This window comes from Schistocerca nitens, chromosome 2 (genome assembly GCF_023898315.1).
Source record: "Schistocerca nitens isolate TAMUIC-IGC-003100 chromosome 2, iqSchNite1.1, whole genome shotgun sequence".
Classification (NCBI taxonomy): domain Eukaryota; kingdom Metazoa; phylum Arthropoda; class Insecta; order Orthoptera; family Acrididae; genus Schistocerca; species Schistocerca nitens.
This window is the reverse complement of record NC_064615.1, coordinates 260651418-260679131: the sequence shown is the minus strand read 5'-3', so window position 1 is coordinate 260679131 and position 27714 is coordinate 260651418. Positions and strand designations below refer to the sequence as shown.

The 27714-nt window shown below is 43.2% G+C and overlaps 1 protein-coding gene across 2 annotated transcripts in view; it reads right to left on the bottom strand.

The window, feature by feature from the left end:
• The window catches only part of LOC126234347 (vesicular glutamate transporter 2.1-like), a 165970-nt gene that overhangs the window by 18922 nt on the left and 119334 nt on the right, over positions 1-27714 (bottom strand). For both annotated transcript variants that reach the window (XM_049943032.1, XM_049943033.1), the window contains one exon: positions 19662-19789. In XM_049943032.1, coding sequence (XP_049798989.1) covers positions 19662-19789 — 128 coding nt within the window. The remainder of the gene's footprint in view (positions 1-19661; positions 19790-27714) is intronic.

Below are 27714 nucleotides of genomic sequence, written 5' to 3'. Positions count from 1 at the left end.
TCTTGTTTATATGTATTATTAGCATTTCAGAGCAAACTCACAAATCTGCGTGGGGAAAAAATCTCATTTCAGCGTACAGTATAAGGAAAGACTACAGTGCAGGTTTCTCATTTGAAAACTGCTATGTTGGGACTAGATGCCCTATGCCGTCGCAACCAACTATACACCAGTGTCAATCGGGTGAACTATGTAGAAGAGCCACAGGAGCTACTGTGGCACACAATAGCCTAAAGGTTTTTGCACCCACGGCACCTTGGCCGCCACAAGTCCCTGGCCTCATTGACTTACTTTCCTCTGCATCACGTGGTCACAAATACTGTATCCTGGTACCTGCACGAAATTTAGGCCAGCACCCAGGTTATACCAGGTCAGTTCAATCCTTCATGTTCTCTGGACCATGAACCGAGCACAGTATGCAGCTCGTCAGTCAGAGTTGTCGCTAAGAAACCAACAGGATCTTCAATCCTGTACTCCAGCTAGCAACTTCCACCGTATGGAGCCGCCAGCACCATCAGCCGGCATCACCAAGACGCGGCGTCTGCACCAGGGACGTGTGTGGGCTTTGGGACTGGCCGTCTTAATGGTCCATATTATAAACTTTTCATTCTAAACCGAACCTGGAAATTAACTGCGACATTTTCCCAGGGGCCACGCCCAACAGTCCATTAATGTGTAACTCAAGTTCCGACTGTACGCGCATAAACTTAATCCCAGAAGGTGATCCTGTACACTATAATTTTATAAATAAGCTTGTCCAGCATTGTTTACCTGGGCTGTGTTCTCACTGCAACGCCAGCGACGCAGTACGTATGTAAAATTACATCTGAATGTTAATTATTCCTGAGAAGATCGTTTTATGGCTGGTCTAAGAAGGGAAAAGATCCGCCAGCACGAGTCGAAATTTGACAATGGTACGATCGTGGCCTGTTGAGACTACAAGTAATTATTCCGCGATATTGCTGCTCGCAGAGGTCGGGATATCACGATTGTCACGTGAATATGGAATCAGGAGGACTTCAGGACGGCCATACTCAACGCAAGGTAGGGTCTCAGCGAAAAAGTGTGACTAGCGCCCGAGAGGGCAGACGTAGTGTTTACTCGGCCATGCACGATCGTGCAGCCACGTCACCTCTGTTGGGTCGAGAAATGGGCTTGCTTACAGCAAGACTTGTATCCACACGGACAGTGCGATGACGTTAGCACCATGGTCATTTAGCACGGCGACCCTTGTTGTGGCCAGCAACAACACTGGACACACGAGTGGCACTACGTCTCGTTTAGACGACTGCAGTCATTGCACCTTAGCCACCTGTCTGAGCAGTTTGTTGGTAGGACCCTCAAACCAATGGTTCGACTTTTCTCAAAGTCCGAAACATCGCGATAAGCTGCACGCACGTTTTCTTAGCATGCTGTGATTGAGTCTCCCCATGGAAATTTCCAGATAAGTTAGACACGCCCAGTGGCCAAGATGTAATGATACCATTCGTCTCTGTGGAATGGCCTTTCTTCATACTGAAAATGATGAAAGTAAGCTCGCCTTTGGATAAAATTCTAATCAACATATCCCACAGGCATGGAAATTTTAGAATATCAGTTTAGGTAGTGTCTGCTACACAGGTATTCATGGTGTAACCCATTCCATTTCCATCAACGTAGTATGCAATCGCCTATAACAATATGGGTTCCCTTCTCCAAGCACTGCAGAGACACTGTGGCTCCACTTTAGTACCACTGACTGTATTTCGCCCTTGCTTCCACCAATAGCAGCCACCATAATTTCGTCGCCTGGCAGCTTTTTCTCCTCTCCATTAGTTTTCTCTCGCTTTCCTTAGGGCTGTCAAATTGTCTGAAGAACTCCGTATTATCCACAGCTAAACAGATGCACTGTTGTGGTGTCTGTCTAGTTTTCCACGAAATGAAAGACACCTGAGTAACAGGTTTTCACATTGCTTTGACTGATTGCTGTCTTCTGCTTGCGTGAAACTTCGGTGGCTCTTTCTGTCACCGAAATGACCGTATTTTAAGTTGCAAAGCTTCTTAACAATAGGTTAACCTTTCGGTGTCTTGCGCAACCCGTTGCTGGCGACGACATACCGAAACATAGCTCGTTAAATTCTGTAAATAAAACACCGCATCTAATCTCTCACACGGTCTCTCAGGCTACTAAAAGGTGTAGTCCGATGAGCAGGGGCATATGGACTGATGTCTGCTGCTGGAGATTCGTTGTAGTCCTGTCGCCAAGAATGAACAATACCATTGTTTGCCTTTCGACACATAAACCAAATATACACACTGGCAGAAAACGAAGAACGAACTCGCCAAGGAAAATGACCTAGAACATTTTATTTTCATCAGGTTCTGCTGGAGTAAAAAATGTAACTGATACAAAAGTCTGTCGAGTGAATGAATTAAGCACAACCTAGTCAGAGTCCACAACTGTTTTTGACTAACAATGGTCTGTTGTCTAGAACACAACGATAGTTTAGTGAAATGGAAATGCCGTCTGGCTAGGGGCTCCCGTCGGGTAGAGCGTTCGCTTGGTGCAAGTCTTTCGAGTTGACGCCACTTCGGCGACTTGTGTGTCGATGGTGATGAAATGATGATGATAAGGACAACACAACACCCAGTCCCTGAGCGGAGAAAATCTCCGACCCAGCCGGGAATCAAACCCGGGCCGTTAGGTATGACATTCCGTCGCGCTGACTAATCAGCTACCAGGGGCGGACGACAGTTTAGTAAACACTGTAAACATGTAAGGGTGGCATCCATCAGCACAGTTTGTGTAAATAAGTGATATTTTGAAAGCTCATCTTGCCGCCCTTCTCGAAGTAGGAAGGCTATATCGGAGAACTAAATGAAATTGAAGGGTATGATTTAATGTCGCGTCGATGATGTGCTCATTTGAGACGCATTTCAAACTCGGACTGAGTAAGGATGAGGAAGGAAATCATCCGTCCCCTTTCAAAAACACCATCCCACCATTCACCTTAATCGATTTTAAGAAGTCACAGAAAATGTAAAACTAGATGCGGATATGAGACGACGTCTTGCCGAACATGAGTCCAATGTCGAAAAACTGCTCCATATCGCTCGGTTACGAAGAACTGTGCAGCACATTGGACGGAAGAAGTATTCTTCGTATCAGGATTGGTGCCAGTGGTTCAAGAAAAATACACATACGAGGGGCGTTTGAAAATTCCGTGCAAAAATAAAAACTACTTACGTGTTTGGGTCAAACCTTTTTTATTTTTCGACATAGTCTCGTTTTAGACGTACACACTTTGTCCAACGTTGTTCTAGTTTGTTGATCCCTTCCGAATAATAGGAATTGTCCAAGTCTGCAAAATAGCTATTAGTTGCTGCAATCACCTCCTCGTTTGAATAAAATCTTTGTCCCGTCAGTCATTTCTTCAAATTTGGGAACAAATAGTAGTCCGAGGGAGCCAAGTCTGGAGAATAGGGGGGATGTGAAACGAGTTGGAATCCTATTTCCATTAATTTTGCGACCACAACTGCTGACGTGTGTGCAGGTGCATTGTCGTGATGGAAAAGGACTTCTTTGAGGTCCAATCGCCGGCGTTTTTCTTGCAGCTCAGTTTTCAAAGGTCCAATAACGATGAATAATATGCACTTGTAATAGTTGTACCATTTTCCATATAGTCGATGACAATTATGCCTTGCGAATCCCAAAAGAGAGTCACCATAATCTTTCCGGCCGAAGGAATGGTCTTAGCCTTTTTTGGTGCAGATTCTGCCTTGGTAACCCATTGTTTAGACTGTCGTTTGGTCTCAGGAGTATAGTAATGTATCCATGTTTCATCCACGGTGACGAAACGACGCTTAAAGTCCTGCGGATTCTTCCTGAATAGCTGCAAACAATCCTTGCAACACTTCACACGATTACGTTTTTGGTCAAGCGTGAGCAACCGCAGAACCCATCTTGAGGATACCTTTCTCATGTCCAAATGTTTATGCAAAATATTATTTACCTGTTCATTCGAGATACCTACAGTACTAGCAATCTCACGCACTGTCATCCATCATCATATCATGGATTTTATCAATGATTTCTAGAGTCGTAACCTCCACAGGGCGTCCAGAACGTTCAGCATCACTTGTGCCCATATGGCCACTCCGAAAATTTTAAATCCACTTATAAACTGTTCTAATCGAAGGTGCAGAGTCACCATAATGTTTATCAAGCTTCTCTTTAGCCTCCTGAGGCGTTTTACCTTTCATAAAGTAATGTTTAATTACCACACGAAATTCTTTTTCGTCAATTTTTTGACAATCACTCGACTTCGCTTGAGTCACACGAATGCCAAACACAAAGAAACAGACGTATATAGCTGAAACTTGGTGTGCGTTCTTTACAAAGATGCTACTAACTAAACATGATCTCGATACGCACCGGTGGTGCCATCTCTCGGACTTCGCAAGGACTTTTCAAACGCCCTTCGTACTCTTCGGGAGAGCACCAACGTTCAGCTTCTCATCTGGACAGCCGCATCAGTGAGCATTAACTAAAGCGTTCCACACAGCTTCGCCAACTAACAACCGAACTGTCACCTTCCAGACTTACCTAAACCCCCAACTACGCTACAAACAACAGTAGTTCACCACATGTAAAATTGGTATTCACGTACGTCGGCTGCGCCGACTCATAAGCAAGCTATCGCCTTCCAAAAGAACCTAGACGTCGGGCTACGATGCAGATCAGCATGTCACCGCGACATATAGAGGCACCAAAGAAATATTGTCAGTGTTCTGTTCTCTCTCCGTTTCCACACATAAGACTCTACATGCCACATCCACATTACGGTGTGGGATGAAGCTGACAACCGGTATCTATAGATTCAGTTGAACAAGATGGGATGAGTCGCCATCGCTGAAGGCGTCACAGACAAGGTCCAAAGTTGCACCCAGAGATTCTGTAACGTTATGAGTATGTGGGCGAGTTTTTCCTTAATCTATGGCTGGTACTGGGGAGAGCCAAATTCGCTTGTTTGGCTGGGTGTGAGTCGGCAGGGCGAGGACGTCACGTGGCTGCTCCGGGAGAGTCCAGGTACGAAGACAAGCAGAGTCGCCAGAAAGGGGTAAATCCCAAATCTGGGAATTTGGACGGCTGTTGCTCGCACGGCCTTTGTGCAGGAGATGCATGAAAAATGGTGGAGTGTCAGACAAGTTGAAAAATGGCTTCTTACAGCTCAACGAAAGCATAATAATTTACAGTCAAGTATTCAAACATATCTGAGTAAGTAATTACTGAAAACATTTCTTGCAGGGAAACAGCGGTCTGTCAAAAGTACTTTAAAAATTGATTATAAACAGTCTCGACCGCAAAAACATTTGTTTCGATGGTAACCAGTTTCGGTCAGTGTTTGACCATCATCAGACCCCCATACTATGATGGTAGGCGTTGGTGGTGAAGGTATTGGTTGTTGTAACTCCAGTTTGACGTTCGTGGAGTTACAACACCTACTCCACTCACCACAACCACCTTCCAACATGGTATGAGGGTCTGAGGATGATCAAACGCTGACCGAAAGCAGTTACCATCGAAATAAATGTTTTTGCGGTTGAGACAAAATGGTTCAAATGGCCCTGAGCACTATGGGACTTAACGTCTGAGGTCATCAGCCCCTAGAACTTAGAACTACTTAAACCTAACTAACCTAAGGATATCACACACATCCATCCCCGAGGCAGGTTTCGAACCTGCGACCGTAGCGGTCGAGCGGTTCCAGACTGTGGCGCCTAGAACCGCTCATCCACTCCGGCCGGCGGTTGAGACAGTTTATAATCCATTTTTAATGTACAAAACTGAATACATCTGCGATCTCAGAAAAATTGGGCGCATCCAATGACACAACAATATTTTAGTGTCTTAACAACTACAGAAATTAATATTTCACAGCCTATAAGCATTTTCACAATGAACCTCTGAACTAACAACTTTTAAACACTTTATGCGATTTCAACATACAATATCTCACATGATAGCATTGCATTATAGTTATCATCTCTGAAAGCTACGTATCTCTATTTATTTTATATCTTCTAATTATGCAAATGTTTGTCAGAACATCGTATCCTCCACAGTTACGAAGCAAAAGAATACATCATGAAAACCTCACATTTTGTCATTTTTGTGTACTTACTACACTGAAGAGCCAAAGAAACTGTTATACCAGACTAATACCGTGTAGCGCCCCCGAAAGCACGCAGAAGTACACCAGCACGACGTGGCATGGACTCGACTAATGTCTGAAGTACTGCTGAAGGGAATTTACGCCATGAATCCTGCAGGACTGTCCATAAATCGGTAAGAGTACGAAGGGGTGGCGATCTCTTCTGAACAGCACGTTGCAAGGTATCCCAGATATGCTCAATATGGTTCATGACTGGGGAGTTTGGTGGCCAGTAGAAGTGTTTAAATTCAGAAGAGTGTTCCTGTATCCTCTCTGTATCAACTCTGGACGGGTTGCGTGTCGCATTGTCCTGCTGGAATTGCCCAACTCCTTCGGAATGCACAATAGACATGAATGGATACAGGTGATCAGACAGGATGCTTATGTGCGTGTCACGTGTCACAATCATATCTAGACGCATGAGCGATCCCATATCACCCCAACTGCACATGCCCCACACCATTACCAGCCTCGACCAAATTGAACAGTCCCCGGCTGACATCCAGGATCCATGGATTCATGAGTTTGTCTCCATACCCGTAAAAGTCCATAAAATTTGAAACGAGACTCGCCCGACCAGGCAACATGTTTTCATTCATCAACAGTCCAATGTCGGTGTTTTCGGCCCCAGACAAGGCTTAAAGCTTTGTCTCGTGCAGTCATCAAAGGTATAAGAGTGGGCTTTCGGTTCCGAAAGCCCATATAGATGATGTTTCGTTGAATGGTTCGCACACTGATGCTTGTTGATGTCTCAGCATTGAAACCTGCAGCAATTTGTGGAAGGGTTTCACTTCTGTCACGTTGAACGATTCATTTCAATCGTTGATGGTCCCATTCTTGCAGGATCGTTTTCTGGCCGCAGCAGTGACGGAGATTTGATGTTTTACCGGATTCCTGATATTCACGGCACACCCGTCAAATGGTCATACGGGAAAATCCCCCTTCACCGCTACCTCGGAGATGCTGTGTCCCATCGCTCGTGCGTCGACTGTAACACCACGTTAAAACTCACTTAACTCTTGATAACCTGCCATTGTAGCAGCAGTAACCGATCAAACTGCTGCGGCAGACACTTGTTGTCTTTTACAGGCGTTGCCGACGGCAGCGCCGTATTCAGCCTATGTATACATCTTTGTATTTGAATACACATGCCTATACCAGTTTCTTTGGCGCTTCAGTGTATTTTGCCAGTAACTTTATTTAAATGTTGATTGCAAGTGCTGTTAATACATTTTACTAATTTAAAAGTGGTCAGCTGCATGTGTTAGCAGACACCATGACTGAAAAGCGAATGAAAAGGCTCTTCCGTCAAGAAGGCGTAAATAATTGCTTAAACAATATTTAACGACGATTCGTTGTCTTTCAACGGGAGTGCGCTTGTGCAAGAAGAGTGGCTTATTTATTAACGAACAATCCTTTATTTGTAATTATCGTGGATGATCTGAGTGTGATTGAATTTCGAGTGACAAGCTCAAGGAAGCGATTCTGGGCACTTTTACGCGAGTTCTGGAAGGAGGTAGACCTGCCTGAGGTAACGAGTGGTATTCAATCGTGGAGGTGTTTGACTCTGGGCAGTTAACGGCCGCTAACACAGATTAACTTCTGAAGGGAATTTATATTTCGAGACGTCTGTATGTGCTCCAAAGTAGGACTCTAACTTTTACCAGTTGTATTATGGAACTGAGGATAGACAAAATATGAATCACTGTTCATTGTAGCGTGTGTAATAATTTGTAAATTATCACGTTGAACTATGAACTGTTTGGAACCGGTGAACATTTCGTATATTGTTATTACGAAACTGAGTTAGTTTTCGCGTTTCTTTGATTGGGGATTTTACTACCATTCTCATAACCCTCTGAACTAAGCTTCACTGCGTTTGATAAGTGTTTCCTGTCTGTGGTTCAAATGGCTCTGAGCACTATGGGACTTAACATCTGAGGTCATCAGTGCCCTAGAACTTAGAACTACTTAAACCTAACTAACCTAAGGACATCACACACATCCATGCCCGAGGCAGGACTCGGACCTGCGACCGTAGCGGTCGTGCGGTTCCAGACTGAAGTGCCTAGAACCGCTCGGCCACTCCGACCGGCGCTCCATTCTGTGTTTTAACTGAATATCACAGGAACACTTCCCGCTTATTTGAGATGTGCTTTCTTGAATAAATATTGTATTATAATTCTCGGTCCTCTACAGCAATTACACACGTTAGAACTGAACCTTTCTTATTAAATTATTCATTTAACTTATTTTGTATTCCTGTACATTTTATTAGTTCTCAATTCTAGCCAATGCACAGACGTTTTGACTGCAGGGTCAGAGCTACAGGTTATTATTTGCAGTGAATTAATTGTGGGATATGAATGTAGACGTGTACGGCTTCACCCTATGACTACTTCGAGCTACTCTTTTTAAACACAGCCATGTGTAGTCCAAGTATGTAAGTACGAGTAGTCGTAAATTAAAGAAGCAACTGGTTGCTCCTATGGGATGCTGTTCAGAAGAACAACTACTCAGCAGTAACCGTTATTTACCATCGCAATACTATCAGAACTGTCTGTGGGAAGCAGAGGTTTGAGGGCTGTATCTCACCATCGAGCAGCCCTTTTCAAGTGGAGTAGCGTAAGACCAAATGGAGGTATGAAAGCCAATAGACGATTTAGTTGTGAGGCTACATTCTGTCTCGGTGTGTCATTTTTTAGGGCAATGAATTGCTCAGCACCAGCCTGTTTGTGTTAGGAATCGACATACGGGGCCAGCTCTAGGCTAAACAATGTGGGAAGTCGAGGTCTTTAATGAACGCGTCGAGGAAACGCTGTATAGTACAGAATACATCCAGAACATTAGACAGCCCTTTTAGTTGCCGTGCCTGCGGCGTCAGGAAGATGTGCCCTTCCAGCAGGACAACAGCCCTCTGCATTCTTTCTGCATCATGTTTACAAGATTTTTCACGTTTCGTGTCCTCCAGCGAGCTTTGTTTACCAATGCAGTTGAATGGTTAGAGCATCTGACTGCCATGTGCAGGATTCAGGTTCAGATCCTGGTATTGCCAGGCATTTTTACCTGAAGGGAGGACTAAAACGGGGTGCACTCAACTTCGTGAGGCTAATCGACGAGCTACTTGAATGAGAAGTAACGGCTCCAAGGCTGGGAAAGCTGACAACTGCAGATGGAGCTGTGCACTAACCACATGCCTCTCCACAGCACATCCAAATGCCTCTGTCGGAGGATGACACGGCGGCCAGTCGGCACCTCTCATCGTAGAGCTCCCTTCTGTTGAGCATGTTTGGGCACAGATTGTTCGAGTTTTCACTGTTTAGAATGCCCGTTGACCAATTGTGCAACAGGCAGAAGCATACGACACCACTAAAATCGTCTGTGAATGTAAGATTTCGCGACTGCATTGTATCTACTGGGGGATATGCCGGTTGCTGAAATTATTCAAAGCTGAGAGTTGATTTATTTCTTTATGGCTTTGATCATATTGAGTGTACAACGTGTACGAGCTATCTAAACATTACTTCATTTATGTGTGAGCATCACTTCTGGGACTGTTTTGTTTCATTTATACTATTGAATTCGGCAGAACATGTGTGGCTTCGATTTTCGTTAAACGGATTCTGCGTTTCCCTGTGTGTGAACGGCTTCCCCCTAGCAATAGCTAATGAGTGATGAAAATATCCATCTGACATTTCCGGGCTCGGTATCGTTAACACGAGCGGTTTTTCACAATGAGTGGAACAAAACAGAGTCGTTAGTACTGATATGGTAACGAGAAAAGGCCGTTATCTATTTACAGAATCTTAAAAAGTTGTAGACGGGAACGGCTCTGTCAGTCACTACAGTAGTGCAAGCTGTCGCGGACAACCACGCCATCCCATTGCTGCAAATGCGTCGGTTCTTGCTGATGATCGTGGCAAAGATTCCACAAATCTGTTGTACCTGACCCGATCTAGTCAACAGCAGCTGCCCTAGCAGGTTTTTTTTTTAGATTACAATGGGATGCTTTCAGAGTTCTGAAGTGGTGTTTGACATACCATAGCCGGCCGCGGTGGCCGAGCGATTCTAGGCGCTTCAGGGTCGCAGGTTCGAATCCTGCCTCGGGCATGGATGTGTGTGACGTCCTTAGGTTAGTTAGGTTTAAGTAGTTCTAAGTTCTAGGGGACTGATGATCTCAGATGTTAAGTCCCATAGTGCTCAGAGCCATTTGAACCATTTTGACATACCATACGACATAAATGTCATTGATATCCGGTGGTTTTGGGGCCAGGTAACCAACATGAATTGGTATTATTACGTCTCACACCATCGGAAGACGATTTTTACCTTGTGAATTTTTGCTGTCAACATTCACAGTTTCAAAACTACCGTAACATTAATGAATGTAGTACTGTATGAAGAAATTACTTACCGTGGTCATCGCTTAGCGTAAATGTGGTATAGAAAGGAGTGAGGCTTTTAGCTATAAAAATTTTTGACCACCTACCCATGTGATGTAAAGAATATAATAGATAATATATTTAACTTCAAACACAAACTCCAAATAATAATTTCCGACTGTGTAATAATATGGTTGTATATGTGTGTGCGTGTGTGTGTGTGTGTGTGTGTGTGTGTGTGTGTGTTCTGAGAGACAGAGAGACTGTCCAAAAATAAGTATTAATCACTGTATGTATTAAAGTTGTAAAGCTAACCAGTTTCACATCATACTGACACGTTCAGTTCTGACCTATGAAACAGGCAGTTAACGAGAATAAACAGAGGTATGTGCAATCTCTGTATTGGAAACTTTCATGTTTTGTTAGGAAGACGTCAGCCATAAGCCAAAAATTTCGTATTCGCGATTAGATGAACTGCTTATTGGCGACTAAAAGAAACGAATTAAGTCGAAGACAGAGAAGCGACAGATAAAACACTAGCAGCAGCATTGAAAGAGACAGACAGAGAGAGAGAGAAAGAGAGAAAGAAATCTGAAAGGAAAGCTGACAGACCTTTTCATTGTCATAGTCATCCTCCATAAACGATCCATAGTTCGAAATTACATTTTCTTGGAGACGTATTGAGTCTCAACTTTATCTTCGATGAGAACAGAAGCTGAAGTATGAATTAAAATTCGTCCCAAGGATATGAACCCGGGCCTCCTGCTTACTAGGCGGAGGTGCTGTCCACTACACCACTCTACCACGGTGGTTAACAAAGTTGCGTGTATTACCCTAGTCCAACACCCTCCATAACACAAACTTCAATTCAGACCTCAGCCCATCTTGATTTTCCACTTCTTAAATCAAGATGGGATGAGGTGTGAACTGAAGCTTGTGTTAGGGAGGGCATTGGACTTCGGTACCGTGTGCGGCTGTGTTAGCCTCAACAGCAGGGTAATGTTGTGAATAGCACATCTGCCTAGTAAGCAGGAGGTCCAGGTTCATGTCCCTGTCTTAGCATAAATTGTAATTCATTAGTTCAGCTTCTATCGTTATCGATCCGTAGTTTGTTGTGCGACATGAGGTACTGCAATAGAAAAGTATCTTGTTGGGAGTAGGTTTGTCGCTGTTATATTGAGTGTTACACAATATTAAGCTTTCAAAAATGTTCAAATGAATGTGAATTCCTGAGGGACCAAACTGTGAAGTCATCGGTCCCTAGATTTAAACACTACTTAAACTAACTTACGCTAAGGACAACACACACACACACATGCCCGAGGGAGTGCTCGAACCTCCGGCGCGAGGGGCAATGCATTTCCTGACATGGAGCCTCTAACCGTGCAGCCACACCGCACAGCCGCACGTGTTTTATGTTATCAACCTAATAGAACTTCAGTGATAACATAAGTGGAGACCACGGCAAGCAAAAGAAACACATTCAGAAGAAAATAAACACGTTACAAGATTTTCATGGCATGTCAATTAACTCAAATGGTTCAAATGGCTCTGAGCACTATGGGACTTAACATCTGTGGTCATCAGTCCCCTAGAACTTAGAACTACTTAAACCTAACTAATCTAAGGACATCACACACATCCATGCCCGAGGCAGGATTCGAACCTGCGACCGGAGCGGTCACTCGGTTCCAGACTGAAGCGCCTAGACCGCACGGCCACACCGGCCGGCGTCAATTAACTGAGGCTATTCGTTTTCAGTCTCCATATAGTTATTCATTCAAACCACTGTGTAATGCATGGCCGATGGTACTTGCCATTTATGACATTTTGGGTTTTCTGTATGCAGCACGGGAATTATGACTTAATGCGTGCTGTAATTAGTCAAGTCCTGTCTTCAGTCCCCGCAGGAACGATACTTAAGAGGCTGCAGTATGTTCCTGGATTCTTCATTGATTCTCGAAATTTTGTAAATGGGGTTCAGTGGTATGATCATCTGTTTTCATGAATCTGCCAATTCACTGTGTTCAGCATGCCCATGTCAGAGGTTTGTTTCAACGAAGGGAAACTCCCCCTCGCAGACCCTCCCCCCTCCCCCCCCCCCCCCGCCCCCTCCACCGTATTTAGTGGTAAAATGGCCCAGTGGACAACCCGTCCACAGATGAACACAGATCAAGTATGAAAACAGGAAGAAGATGCACTGAACTGTGAAAAAAGAAGCAAAACAGAAATAGTGAACAGGCGAAGCTCAAGAAGTGCAACATCGAGTGACTTGCTAGAGCAACTGCGTCGTGGCCCTGTGGTCACAGTGTTGGACTGCAAAGCGGGTAATCTGTGTTCAACTCTCTCTCAGAGCCGTTTTTTTTTTCCTTCGCAATTTGTGAACTGTCCGTCCCATCATTGACGTGTCCGTTCTCCTTCTGTGGTCTTGGCAATTGTCGTACTGTACACTTGTTATAGAATGCGAGTCATGTGGTAAGAATATATTAACGTCGCAAGTAAATGTGATGAATAGTGAGAGCTGGCGAGATGTCTCATAGACATAAATGGAAACATCAAGTAAACGGGTGTGAGCTATAGTAGAACAAAGGAATTCGAGTCAAAACTTCCTAAACGGAACACAAGAGGCATAACATGCGGTACATTTGTAGAACGAATAGGAGGTACGTACGTCTGGACGTCCTTTCGTTATACGTCGCTGTTGCAAACATACGTTGCACCATGATAAAGACACAAATTTGAATACAGGGAACGGATACATCAACGACCAGGCGGACAGCTCATAATTTTTAAGAAAGAATGAAAAGGGAGGGTGCTACGAGGGAGGTTTGAACCCAGATCTTCACCTTTGCAGTCCGCATAACCACGCCGCCATGCTCAACCAGTTCGCTGGTTGTCGCTGATAGTGATCTTGGACCGTTAACTGTTTCCGTTTTGCCTCTTTTTTCCACAGTTCAGTCATCTTCTTCCTGTTTCATGCTTGATCAGTTTCTGACGGGCTATCCAATGGGCCACCTTACCACTAAATCTTAGGGGGCTGCGATGGGGTGTTTCCCTTGTTAGAATTTTTGCTTCACCATGTGAGGTTTTACCAGAAGAAGTACTAAAGGAGCTAAACAACTTAAAACTTGGTGTTTTCAAGAAAAATTTAATTGTATGCGTACATGTATAGTACTGTAATAATAACATTGTAGACTTGATGATTTTATATGACAATTTTTTTCAAAGACGTATTTATCTTTCATTCTAGAACCAAAAATAGTTGAATTTGTGTGCCATTTGGGTCCTGGTATTCGTCCAGGTATTTTTTCTGTGGAAATATATTTTTCATCCAAAATCGTAACTGTGCTTTTAGTGGGTGTCCACCTAAGTTACATGAACAGAAGTTTCGAAATCAACATCTGTTATCATATGCGTAGGTGCAGACAAATAAATCGCCTTCTACAACTACATTACTGTGGAAAACTTATGGACGAAAGTGGTTTTTGGATTATGTGTCTGTCACCGCAACGTGCTTCCTTGCTGGCCAACAGGGTGGTAAGTTCGTATGGTAGGGCGTTCCTGCTGGATGGTCGTTGGCGAATGTGGACGTGCCGCAGTATGGTTCCCCAAGGCACGCCATACGTGCTCGATAAGATTCACGTCGGGAGGAAAGGCACGTCAACCCATTCGCCGAATATCTCTCGTCCCAAGAGCCGCTCTAGCTGCGCTGTTCGACGTGGTCTCGCATTGTCATCCATAAGAATGAAGTCAGGGCCTGTAGAGACGCACATGGGGACGGAGTACGGTGTCACAAAAACGATGACAGTTGCGTGCTCCGAGCTCAAAGATTTAGTACGCCGATGCAACGTTATGCCTCCCCACACCATTACACCTGGACCACCAACACGAGCCTGTTCGACGGTGCTGGACGTACCCTCATATGGCGACTGGTGGGAACACTTAACGCGGCCAGGAAAATTGTCGAATATGACCGTTTTAGTAGTCTAGGTGTTATGATGTGGGGAGGCATATACTTGCATCAACTTGCTGATCTCCAAACCTTTGACCATTGTACGCTCATCGATCATCGTTAGTGTGACTCCTTCCCCATGTGCCTCTTTTCACGGGTGCATTCGTCCCTGACTTCATTTTTATGGATGACGGTGCGCGACTGCAACGAACAGCACAGGTGGAGGACGTGAGGTAACGGGCGAGCTGTGGCGCCCTGAAAATATTGAGTTCGGAGTTGGCGTGGCCGCGCCGGCCGCTCGGCAGGCCGACCGAGTGGTGCCGGACGATAGGGGTAGCCCCAGCGCATGGTCCAGGCCGTGTGGCTGGGAATTCCACGTTGACGCTGTGGCGAGGACTGTGCTTTGTGTCGATGAAGGAGGTTCGTATGACGGTAGCGCCAAAGACGGTGGACTTTGTGAAACCATAATGGCAGACATTTCACAGTTCATATAGAAATTAATAATAGCCAGAGGACAAATGATACCTTAAAAAGAAACATGTATGTTACCATTATTTGCACGACAATTCTGATGGTGTAATCAGATTTTCAATATCTTTATTAGTTTAAAGTTTAGTGTCTGACTGTAAATTATACAAGTAAAACCCAGCAACGAATTACCGAAATCTAAACGGTTCATCCGATTTTGTCGATCGACGTGTCTTTTGAAAGCTGTTAGTGTAAACCTAAATTGGTATGAATTACAGGCATGCAACTTCAATAGTACGTGAGTTATTGGAGGTCAAAGTGGCCGATTACTATTGATCGCGTCAGGCCATAAGTACTCCACAGTGACACGAAAAAACGGTGGCAGCATGCTTATAAATATATTTGTTCGTCTATCTCTTTGTTTATATCTGATATATCCTATTCATGAAGAAATTGGTTAAATATTTACTGTGTTTTAGAAAGCGCAGAGACATTACGCTACTGGCCTACCTTTTGTTTCTATTCCTTTGATACATGTTTATTTTATTTGTTTATGTATTTAATAATGTGTGTTACAGCGTGTTTATGGTCCAGCCATAGGACTATTTATTTAATTTCAAGTTATCTAAATGTAAATCCAGCATTTCGAATGTGTTTCAATGTGTTTGTGAGTGTGCGTTGGCTTGGAGCCATGGTGGGAGTGCTCTAGCCAGTCACAGCGATCGCTACCCAGGACACGGGGAGAGTCCTGGACAGTACGGGAGAGGACTCGGGAGAGTTCTGAACAGTGCGGCGCGAGGGACAGGCGCACAGAACACGGAGTCGTGGACAGTACAGCGCGACGGACGCAGAGTGGCGAGAAAGGCTTGGAGAGTGTGGAGCAGTTTGCACGTGGTCGCGGGAGATAGATATATTTCGTAGTGCCGACTTATGCGCTTGTGACACTTCCGTGGCTTCTGCAGTGAAGACGTAGTATGCGTTTAAAAGTGAATATCTCGCGAGCTATGTTGTTGTTCATAACTAATTACGTGAAGTAGGAATCTATTGTTTCCCTGTTATTCAACTTGTATTTTATTTAATTGCTGAACCACCGACAGCAATAAGTGTTTTACAGTAATAGAAGGCATTCTTAAAGATACTTCTGCTATCGTACTCATCATTTGAACTCGTTAAAATAGTACCTGCAGATTTTACTGAATTGCAATCTTTTATTTATAAATTTCTATGTAACATTCAAAATTCGCAATTGCCGAGTAATAGGAACCTTCGACCATTCGATTCATGTGTATATTCGTATTGTATACTGTAGATTCAACAGTATTTGGGTTGTAATGCGGCAACTACGTATCACAGCCCCTAGACAACGAAACCAGTTAAAAGTTTTAATATTTCAACTCTGAGTCTGAGGATACGTAGTTGAGGGCCACCATATCACATGTTTCTTTGAAATCCCGCAAGGAGCTCTTCGACAAAGAAGATATTTGGCGAATGGAGTGGTCTGCCCATTGGCGCGACTCAAAACCCATCGCGCACGTGTGGGATGCCTTGGGGAGACGTACTGTGGCACGTCTAAATGCGCCAACGACCATCCAGCAGCTGTCAGCCGCGCTAGTAGAGGAATGGAACGCCATTCTAACAAAACTCGTTACCAACTTTTTTGACCGATATGGGAGCACGTTGCAGAGCATGTACTGCTGCCCATGGTGATCACACACCCTATTAAGAACCATGTCCTGCCGACTGTAATGTGCAGGGGACCATCATACATCGTGATGACTTGCCTGTAATTACTGTCTTTCAATAAAAGTGTCATTTCTGTTCGTCTCATTGCGTATGTCTTTCAGTTACCTTCTGTACTATACTGTTGTAGTTCTTTCTATGTGTGGTCCAAGTTTCATCTAGCTACGAGGGTAATCCCAAAAGTAAGGTCTCCTATTTTTTATAAGTGCAGAACTCTGTTTGTGTGGCAGTTGGTCACACTGTTATGAAGAGTGCTTCACGCGCTGTGTGTAAACATGCGCAAGCCGCGCTGAGGCGCCCAGTCTTGGCTTGGCAGCCGTTGAGAATGGAGCTCCCGTTGGATGTTACCGCCAAGTGCGAATTGCGCGCAGTTATTCGGTTTTTGAACGCAAAGGACACTGCGATTGAAATCCATCGCCAATTGATGGAAGTGTCTGGTGAGTCGTGCATGGATGTCAAAAATGTCCGTAAGAGGTGTAGAGAGTTTGCGGCTGTTCACGACGAACAAAGGAGTGGGAGACCGTCAGTTTCTGAGGAGACATCTAACTACATGGCTCTCTCCTCTATCGTCGCAAACCGCCCGTGCGTCTTCGTTGATACCACACACCACGTAGCCAAACACGAGTGTCGTGGTTAGATGTTGAACACCATAGGCGACACCATTTTAGAGTTTTTTATATTTTGACGACTATGTGGAGATTCATCTTGGAAGACACGGCTGCAACAAGGAGAGTAGCCACGAAGTTTTAATTTTATTATCAATTTTAATGTGCCTGGTGCATGTTCCATTTTAGCGAGTTTTAACAGGTTCTTTTACTTTTTATTATTCTGATGATGGAAGCTTGACTTCCGAAACGCGTCAATCTTAGTGTTTTATACTATAAACAAGTGGTTGAGCCGGTATATTTTTTAACATTGACATTCACAACCACGACCTCTCATCCAGTATGGATAAAATCAGAATTTGAAAACACTTCTACTGTCTATCAGACATTTTATTTCAATGGGGACTTTTGTCAAAGAGTTTTGTAGCTGTATATTTCACACATTTATGAGCCAAAGAGACAAGAAATAATAAACTGATTTGGAAATTCTATGTCCTTAGGTGTACATATTGATGAAAACTTAAAATGGAAAAAATCATATAACAGACATGTTAAAACGTTTAATTTCAGCTAGTCTTGCCATAAAAATAAAAGCAAACTCCGTGGATATATGAAGGGCTTATTTCAATAGTGGTACAAGTCCATTACCTCCACTTTTCTGTCTATAATGCTTCTGAAATTAATGAGCCAAAGAAACAGAAAGAAAGGTTCATCTCTAGCAAGAAGCCGTATGCTTGAATATTTCTGGTATCTCAACTGCAGATTTTTCAGCGCTCATTTAACTTTAGGGCTCTAGACCTCAATATGAACAAAAATGGACTTATACCACTATTGAAATAAGCCCTTCATTTAAGTCAGTAAGTTAAAATATTTTGAATATTCATTCACTGATGTCTTATAGGATCGTCTCTGATTTGTTCCCATACTCAACGAAGCTTTCAAAGGAAAGTTGGACACTGAAATCTTGCAATAATAGGATTTGCTACTATGTGAGGAATACAACAGCCTTGTGTTCTTTCAATAGTGAAGATAACGTCCAGTTATTAGTCAACAGTGGGGTATATAAAATTACTTGTCCTGATTGTGCTAAGTCTTATATTGGTCAACTAGGCAGAGATATAGCAAGTAGGTTGGCTGAGCATGAACGCAGTTGGAGGTTGCTCAATACACCAGATTTGCTGAGCATGTGCTGAATGAGGCTCACAGCTACCAACTACAGTCCCATGTCCTTCACTTAGCTAATAAAGGCGAGAAACTCAACCTGTTAGAAGCTCTGGGAATCAACAAGCATCTAGTCCATAGTCTTGATTTAATACTAAAAGACCAAACACAGTTCAGTATTTCCGCTCTTCTACACTTCACTTAATCCTCACAGTTTTCCAGTGCTTTCCATACTGAGCTCCTTTCTATTCATCTATTTTTCCTGCATTAAGTTATTGTATCATGATTGTCAATAAATTCTGTTATTGCAGTTGTCGGCTACAACACCAAAAAGAATCGCTTCTCAGTTTTTGGCAAGATCAATGTGTAGTCTTTTTTATGTAATATAGATAAGGATAAAGGACAGGTAGAACGAAGAGAACTTTATTTCAATTTCTATGATAATGTGTCAGAACAACAACAACTTTAATCTTGCTGCAATTAAGAGCATACGGACACAGACACTCATTTATTTTGCGATGATTCCTCTTCCTTTTCATTTATAACCATCAAGCTGTTCTAGCAAGAAGCGATGGAAGAAATAAGTTAATATGAATCCATCTGAATTTGAGACTAATAGAGTGTTACCCTTTAATGAATCTTTGGCACATAAAGGTGTGAAATATACAGCTATAAAACTCTTTGACATACTCCCCACTGAAATAAAATGTCTGATAGACAGCAGAAGCGTTTTCAAATGAAGATTACCAATGTTTTTCCATACCGCAGAGGGATTCTTGAATAGAGATAGTTAATACTTTTTACAGAAAAAAAACTGTAAATGGTCAGCATGTAGATATATAAATACTTTTTTTCCATTTTGAAAGAAAGATGTGTTCTGTTATTATTTTTGACAGCACAAAACTGGTTTTCAAGGTTTAGAGCTAGCCCTTTAGTGTAAAACCAATCTGTAGCTCCCACAAAAATTTCATTTGCCACTTTCTCTGTCGATACTTCTTTGATTGGCTTCACAACAATGATTGTCCATCTGAAACCAAGAATAACTCTGCCTCCCGATTAAATAAAATTATAGGTAATACATGTAAGGCAAGAATAGTAGTGGACTAGTGATCCACCCCAAGGAGTCGAGAATACAGGAGAAAATGTGGTAAAATATACATACCGTCTTTCTGTCTTCTCCAAGACAAGACTGTATGAATTCAAGTTCTTGACTGGTGATTCTTTTGTCTTCTAAAGGGTCCTCAGCGATACACATGAACCATACGACGTACCACAACACAGCAATTGCTCCTGAAAATAAACATTGAGGTGATACTTCAACACTGAAACAGAAATGCCAATACACACACCAATCATCGGTTTTATAAGTCTCTGTTGTAACAAAAGGATTCACAAATTAAAGATAGCGACCAAGCTCGGTTCGTCATGCCCATGTACATAACAACTAATTTACACAAGGAATTTCGGCATTTTAAAATTAGAGTTGTAGTTCTAAAATATTAAATTATCTATGGATGTTAATTATCTAAAGACGGATGACACATACCTGAAACCCTCAACAGTAAAGGAAAAAGTTAAGTAAATAGTAAATTGAAAAAATATCCATATCCTTCTTTTCATACCCTTCTTTCCAGTACAGCATTATTCTAAATGCTGGAAGTACAAATTTAACTTTTTTTAAAGGAAAAATATGGTTAAGCTGAAGATGGGATTAAAATCACAACAGGTTGTGGCTAAATGGATATTTTGTGCATATTTAAGTGGCTACTTCTTTGTCTTCCGCGATGAGTAAATGATTCTTCTGACGTGGAAACAACATGGAGAAAGCATTTTATTCTCTATGCCGCATGATCGTAACTTTATTCGTAAGATCCCTACAGATACTCCTCAGGTTTATGGAAATATATCATCCGAGACGCCCTACCTTTTTTTTGAGAAATAACGGTTGAGAAAGAAGCTCAGATTCCAGCATGAACAAGCTATTGTCGAGTACTGCTTGAGTGTTTGTAAGCCTCGTCAAGTGTGACTAAGGAGGACATGGAAATTATTGAGCCCTGATGGCTAAAGACTGGTGCTGTCAGTAGGCGACCATGCTTGAAAATGTCCATAAAAATAGATCAGTAAATGCAGCAATTTTCGCATTCACTGACTACATTATGAGTATATATAGTGAGAAACACTCTTTTTCTGGGCTCTTTATAAACCTCACAAAAGCATTTGAACTTGCTCTTTATAAATCTCACAAAAGCTTAAGAATTTTTAACATTGTGCAGCCCTGTCAGAAACTGTGATAATTGAACGTGTAACACGTCAGCCTCAGTTGCAAATAGAAACCAAACTTTACCCAGGTTTCAGCCAAAATAATTTGGCCTTCTTCAGAAGCGAGTGACACTAAACTGCTGCATGCCAAAGTTTTGCCATGTCAAGTATAAAATTGTAGCACCGTACTAACTAGTCATAAATTTACGTTACTTGGGCTGAAGAGAAACAGCACGCCCCACTGCGCGGATGAGGTCGGTAGGCCGCGACAGCTGAACCGGAACTAAACGCGGCGAGCAGCTGTGTACCGAGCATCGCTGATAGTCATCCACATGCGCACGTGGAAACATAGATACATAACAGTGGCTAACGTTGCATTAGGAATTGGATTAATATAACCATTAAAACCTTTAATGGCGTAATGTGTAACCGAACTTACTTCTGAGCAGACCGATACCCCTATAACAGATTCAGAGTCCGTGAGAAAGAATAGCTATTACTCGGCAAAATTGTTTCTCAGGTTTGAATACATTGCTCCAACTTTATCTGGTTAATTAATAAACGTATGTGTGACCATTTACAGGAATGATCTGTAACATCGTGGAGAGTACATCACTATGACTAAGCATCAATAAAGGCAACAGCGCCTAAAAACTTAAAAGTAGATGAATTTGAATTAACATAGCATTAGTAGCAGTAATGAAGATAGCATTAACAAAAATTGCATAGGGTAGTTAGAAACTGGGTAGGCCTTTGACCCCAGCGGTACAGAAGGTACCGTCGACGTTCGCGTCAAACAATCTACAAAACAATTGAGAACATCGAATTCACCACATCTGCTGCTGACAAGAAGAAGAATACTGTGAAGAACATTGCTGCTACTGCACTTGTCGACGGACCATGTGTCTTTCGTGGATGTAGAGTGAACTTCAGCATTGACATTAATGATTCTTTTACCCATGGCAACGGATGGTTAACTGTAGCCATTGTACGAGGTGGTACTGGTGTTCCCGCTGTTGGTGGTCTTGAAAGTTTCGTCGATAGAGACATTATAGCCTACCGTACCTATCACGTGACCGAACATGCAAATAAAGACTTTGGCAAATCTGCTTATATGTAGGTAGTAACATAACGTGATGTAACACGTTAATCGTGGTACTACAAAAGTATCAGGCGAAGTGTTAGGTTTCCAAGGACCTTTTTTATAAATTTGGCATATAACGCCATAAATACAATGGAACGATGTACATGCACGTATATTGTGTCAAATTACATAGTCTTAGCAAAGCATAATGGTTGAGAGAAAGAAAGGCAGCAGTGTTTAAAAATTTTGTACTTAAAATTAAGTTAGTGTACAGGTGTGTTCAACCGACATTGTCGAACACTGATTAATGAAAGAACAGAAGTTAACCATCAGCATCAGTAAGGCTGGGCGTGCAACGCCACAGTCCTCGATTATATAAAAAAAATTTTTACTGACATTAGGTCAAATTTGCATTTAGGCATTTAAACATGTGTTTCTGCTGACGAATAGCATTTAGTATCAGTGTGATTGGGTGTGTAATGCCACAGTCATAAGCCATTAGTACGAGCTCGCAGCAATTTTGCTCCCCATGATTTACTGGTGTGTGTGCTATTGGAAACTGCTGCTACACACAGTACAGAGTGCACTGTGTTAGTTTGTATCCTGTTTGCTATTCAAAGGGAAATCTCAACAAAAGTAACTTCAATAATTAATATCCAATTTTCTCAAATATATATTTCCAAATTATGCCTACTTATGCTGACGACCGTTCATTTTTTCCATTCTTTTATAATTTTACCACTTCTGTTAACTCGCAGTGTTAAGGGCCGTTTGGTTTTACTGTTAACTCCGCAAAATTCGAAATTATAGTCCGATACCCCTTTCCATTAGACACGTGCTGGGTCGAACTTTGAAATCCTCCCAGAGGGTAACATTAGCGTGTTTCGTAGCACGTTAGTGTTATAAGGTGACCATACAAAATGTTTCCGAGTACGAGTCACCTGTCAGAGTCGTAACTAGGCGTATCAGGTGCCACGTATCACTTCAACTGCACACGCCCCACACCATACGGAGCCTCCACCAGCTTGAACAGTTCCCTGCTGACATGCAGGGTCCATGGATTCATGAAGTTACCTCCGTATCCGTAAATGTCCATCCGCACGATACAATTTGAAACGAGACTCGTCCGACCAGGCAAGATGCTTCCAGTCATCAACAGTCCAATGTCGGTGCTGAGAGGCCCATGCGAGGCGACAAGCTTTGTGTCGTGCAGTCATCAAGGATACACGAGTGGGCCTTCGGCTCCGAAAGCCCATATCGGTGATGTTTCGTTGAATGGTTCGCACGCTGACACTTGCTGATGGCCCAGCAGTGAAATCTGCAGCAATTTGCGGAAGGGTTGCACTTCTGTCACGTTGAAAGATTCTCTTCAGTCGTCGTTGGGCCCGTTATTGCAGGATCTTTTTCCGGCCGCAGCGATATCGGAGATGTGATGTTTTACCGGATTCCTGATATTCACGGCCCACTCGTGAAATGGCGAGTACGGGAAAATCCTCACTTCATCGCTACCTCGGATGCTGTATCCCATCGCTCGTGCGCCGACTATAACACCACGTTCAAACTCACTTAAATTTTGACAGCCTTCCATTGTAGCAGTAGTAACCCATCTAACAACTACGCCAGACATTTGGCTTATATAGGCCTTGCCGACTGCAGAGCCGTATTCTGCCTATTTACATATCTCTGTATTTGAATACGCTTGTCTATACCAGATTCTTTGGTGCTTCAACGTAAAACGGGAAAAGATCCCTAGAAGAATCCCTTGTTCGGCAATACCCTCAGTGCCACCTACGCACCGTCCTTGAGCAAGTTAAAAATGTGCCTGTCAGAAACTTCGACGCAAATTCAGCTGGCAGGTTGCTGTAGCGCCTCAGGCTTAGTCGACCCCTTCCGACACCCTTGGGGTGCGCTTTGCCTACCTTGGCCTGTTGCCCTTTTTCCGCATGTGTCGACAGCGATTAAAACCTTCAGAAGATAGTAATATACAAGACAAGTTCGCACGTTACAGAAGCTTAGTGTAGCGCAACAAATGGCTGGCATGGTTGGTCGTAATGTTCGGTCAGAGGGATGATCACCCTCTGGAATTAAAAAAAAAAAAAAAAGGAAAGCTAAGTGAAGTTTGCATTGATGGTGTTTGAGGGGTGTCTTGTGACATGCGCATAGACGTTGTGGCGAAGAATTACGAAAAAACAGATACTTCGAACGGAAAACATAGAGATGCGGCGTTCGAAAGTGAAGAGTAATGCGTTGCAGGTTCGCGTCTGACTACGTTCATTTATTTTCTCATATTAGGGGCCTCGTATCACTCCAACTGCACACGCCCCACACCATACGGAGCTTCCACCAGCTTGAATAGTTCCCTGCTGACATGCAGGGTCCATGGATTCATGAAGTATTACCGTTTTCTAATAGGTTCTGAGACTCTCTTACTAAATTAATGGAAGTGTACTCTATAATATTTTATGTTATATGAACATAAATGCACTCTTTCTCAGGAATGTGTTTGTGATTCGTTCTACAAGAGAGCTTACACTACTCGCAGTAAGATATTTTGCTATTTCTTGTTTAAAGTCTCGTATTTCACATTTTCTGAAGATGCTGCTGCTGAATAGGACCAGCGATCAAGGAAGAATGATCTCAGGGTTACACTGAAAAGTGAGAATGTGTTATCATACAAGGCTTTTTACGGTATAAATTCTTGCAGCAACGACATATGAACGTGTCCATGTTAAGTGTAGTATAACACAGACAATGTTTGTATAAATTATGTAAATTTCTGTTTTAAAACATACAAATGTGTGTGTTTGTCGCTTCTCACGTTTCATGAGCGGTGCATCCGCTAAGTGACAGCGGAAGGAATCTTCCTCCTGGGCCGTAATGTTGAAGTCGTCGGACGCAGACGTCATGGAACCATAGGCCGCGCGCGGGAAGAAGGTGCCGGAAGCTTCCCTCAGATGCTGTGGCCTATGTTTTTAGCTCTTAAATTACACTGAAGAGTCAAAGAAACCGGTACAACTGCCTAATATCGTGTAGGGCACTCAAGACCTCGCAGAAGTTCCGCAACAAGACTTGGCATGGACTCGATTAATGTCTAAAGTAGTGCTGGAGGGAACTGACACCATAAATCCGTAAGAGTACGAGTGGGTGGAGATCTCTTCTGAACAGCACGTTGCAAGGCATCCCAGATATGCTCAATAATGTTCATGTCTCACGAGTTTGGTGGCCAGCGGAAGTGTTTAAGCTCGGAAGAGTGTTCCTGGTGACACTCTGTGGCGATTCTGAACGTGTGGAGTGTCACACTGTCCTGCTGGAATTGCCCAAGTCCTTCGGAATGCACGATGGACATGAATGGATGCAGGTGATCAGACAGGACACTTACACACGGGTCACCTGTCAGAGTCCTATCTATGTATATGTGTCAGGAGTCCCATATCACTCCAATTGCGCACGCCCCACACCATTACAGAGTGTCCATCAGCTTGAATAGTCCCCTGTTGACATCCAGGGACCATGGATTCATGAGGTTTTCTGCATACCCGCATATGTCCATCCGCTCGATAAATCTGAAACGAGACTCATCGGACCAGGCAACATGTTTCCAGTTATCAACAGTCCAATGTCGGTGTTGACGGGGCCAGACGAGGTGTAAGGCTTTGTGTCGTGCAGTCATCAAGGGTACACGAGTGGGCCCATATCGATGATGTTTCGTTGAATGGTTCGCATGCTGACACTTGTTGATGGCCCGACATTGAAATCTACAGCAATTTGTGGAAGGTTTGCACTTCTGACACGTTGAACGATTCTCTTCAGTCGTGAAATCGTCATACGGGAAAATCCCCACTTAATCGCTGCCTCGTACATACTGTGTCCCGTCGCTTGTGCGCCGACTGTAACATCACGTTCAAACTCACTTAAATCTTTATAGCCTGCCATTGTAGCAGCAGTAACCGATCTAACAACTGCACCAGGCACTTGTTGTCTTATGTAGGCCTTTCCGACCGTAGCGCCTTATTCTGCCTGTTTACATATCCCTGTATTTGAATACGCATGCCAATACCAGTTTCTTTGTCGGTTAAGCGTATGTTTCACAAACTAAAATGTAATGCTGTAACTTCAGTTCTATGTCGGAGATCGATATTAGCTGTTCTGAAAGAGTCACGCTTGATGGCAGATGTATATTGAAATGCTTACGTATCAATCATCTGTGTATGGTGTTATGAAATGAAACGTTTTGTGTCTTCTAAAAACAAAAGTGTTAAAGAATTAATTATTTTGGAATCTGATGATTCCAATTTCCTTACAGTCAGATGTGTGTGAAGATCAAGAATTGTGGTGATTTTCACTGAATGAAAATGCATGTAACGATAAGTGATATAAACTGTGAATCTAGGAATGATTTTCAAAGCATGGCATCTGATATGGTACATCAGTGAAACATTGTCAGTTTTATTATTCAAGAGACGTCTAAACTGAACACAAATTACATAATTAATAATTTCCTGCATTTTAAAATTTTAATACGCTTACCAGAGATTACTGTGCTTATGGATCGTGGTGTTAACAGTCATCCTTGGTTCGCGTAGTAACGGATAAAAGAATAGATATTTGATTTCAGCTCACGTAATGACGCCAAAAGATATTTTTTCTTAAGCATTTATACTATCCAGTGCCCGCAAGTCGACCGCTAGAGGGGAGTGAACCTGTTTAAATAATAATTTTACTGGTCTTCAGATATATAGAGGTATGTTTAGGTGCGGTCTCTATGAACAAGGTAGTGGAACTTACTTTGTCTACGAGCTACGTAAGATAAGTTCGGCTAGAAGAGCCTCTGAGTTCCTGAGCACTAATATACCTATAGAGTGATTGCGACGTGACCCACGCTGAGACAGTAACATCAGAAATGATGAAATTCTTTTTATCTTAGGTGGAATATTGCTATAAATCTGTATCGTACATTTTTTTGTTTTTTTTTCCTTTATTGTGTTTCAGCGCCCCATCCGGGGGCAGACTGGCAGCAGCATAGGCGCTGCTCTTCAGCCGAAAGACAATAATTATACAATAGAAGACAGTTAAAGTTGCAGAAAGGATAAAATATGGCGAATGTAAATATAAATAGGGGGACAGTACGGAAGAGAACAGACAAGAAAGGGGGGAGGGACTGTAAAATGGAGATAAAAACCGTAAAAGTAGCACACACACGGAAAAAAACACACTCTGGGACAATTAAAGAACACAAGGCAGAGTATGACCAGAGCATAAATGTATCGACAGAGAGTGAAGCACATAACAGTCACTGACAGGAACACTATGTACAAGTCCAGCACACAATTAAAATCACAGCTCTCGACGCACGGGAGAACAGCACCAAACACAACACTAAAGCAGCACACTTCAGAATGAAAAAACCAGGGAGGATCTGCCGGTAGGGGGGGGGGGACAAGGGAGAAGAGAAAAGGAGGTGAGAAGGGGGGGAGAGAAAGGGGGTTGAGGTGGGAGGCGTGCCGAACAAGGGCTGGGGAGGGAAGGGACGGGAGAGGAAAACAGCCGAGGAGAGGGTGCAGGGACTCAGGGTGGGAAGGAGGAAAATCTGCTTTGGGAGAAGGAGGGGAGAGGAAAAAGGAGGCCTGGGGAGGGGGGGGGGAATAAGGCCAGGTTACAGTTGGAAGGAAGAGTAGATGTCACCACGAAGTTCAACATCCTGGAGGGGGAGGTGCTGGAAATTGCCCTGATGAAGGAGATAGAGGGTATGGGGGTGGAGAGTGGGAGGGATTCAGCGATAGAAGTGCAGCAATGGGTGGGAGTTGGAGAGGAAGGAGGAAACCATGGGGTGGGGGGGGATCAAGCCTGTGGACAGTGAAAGGGATGAGGAGAT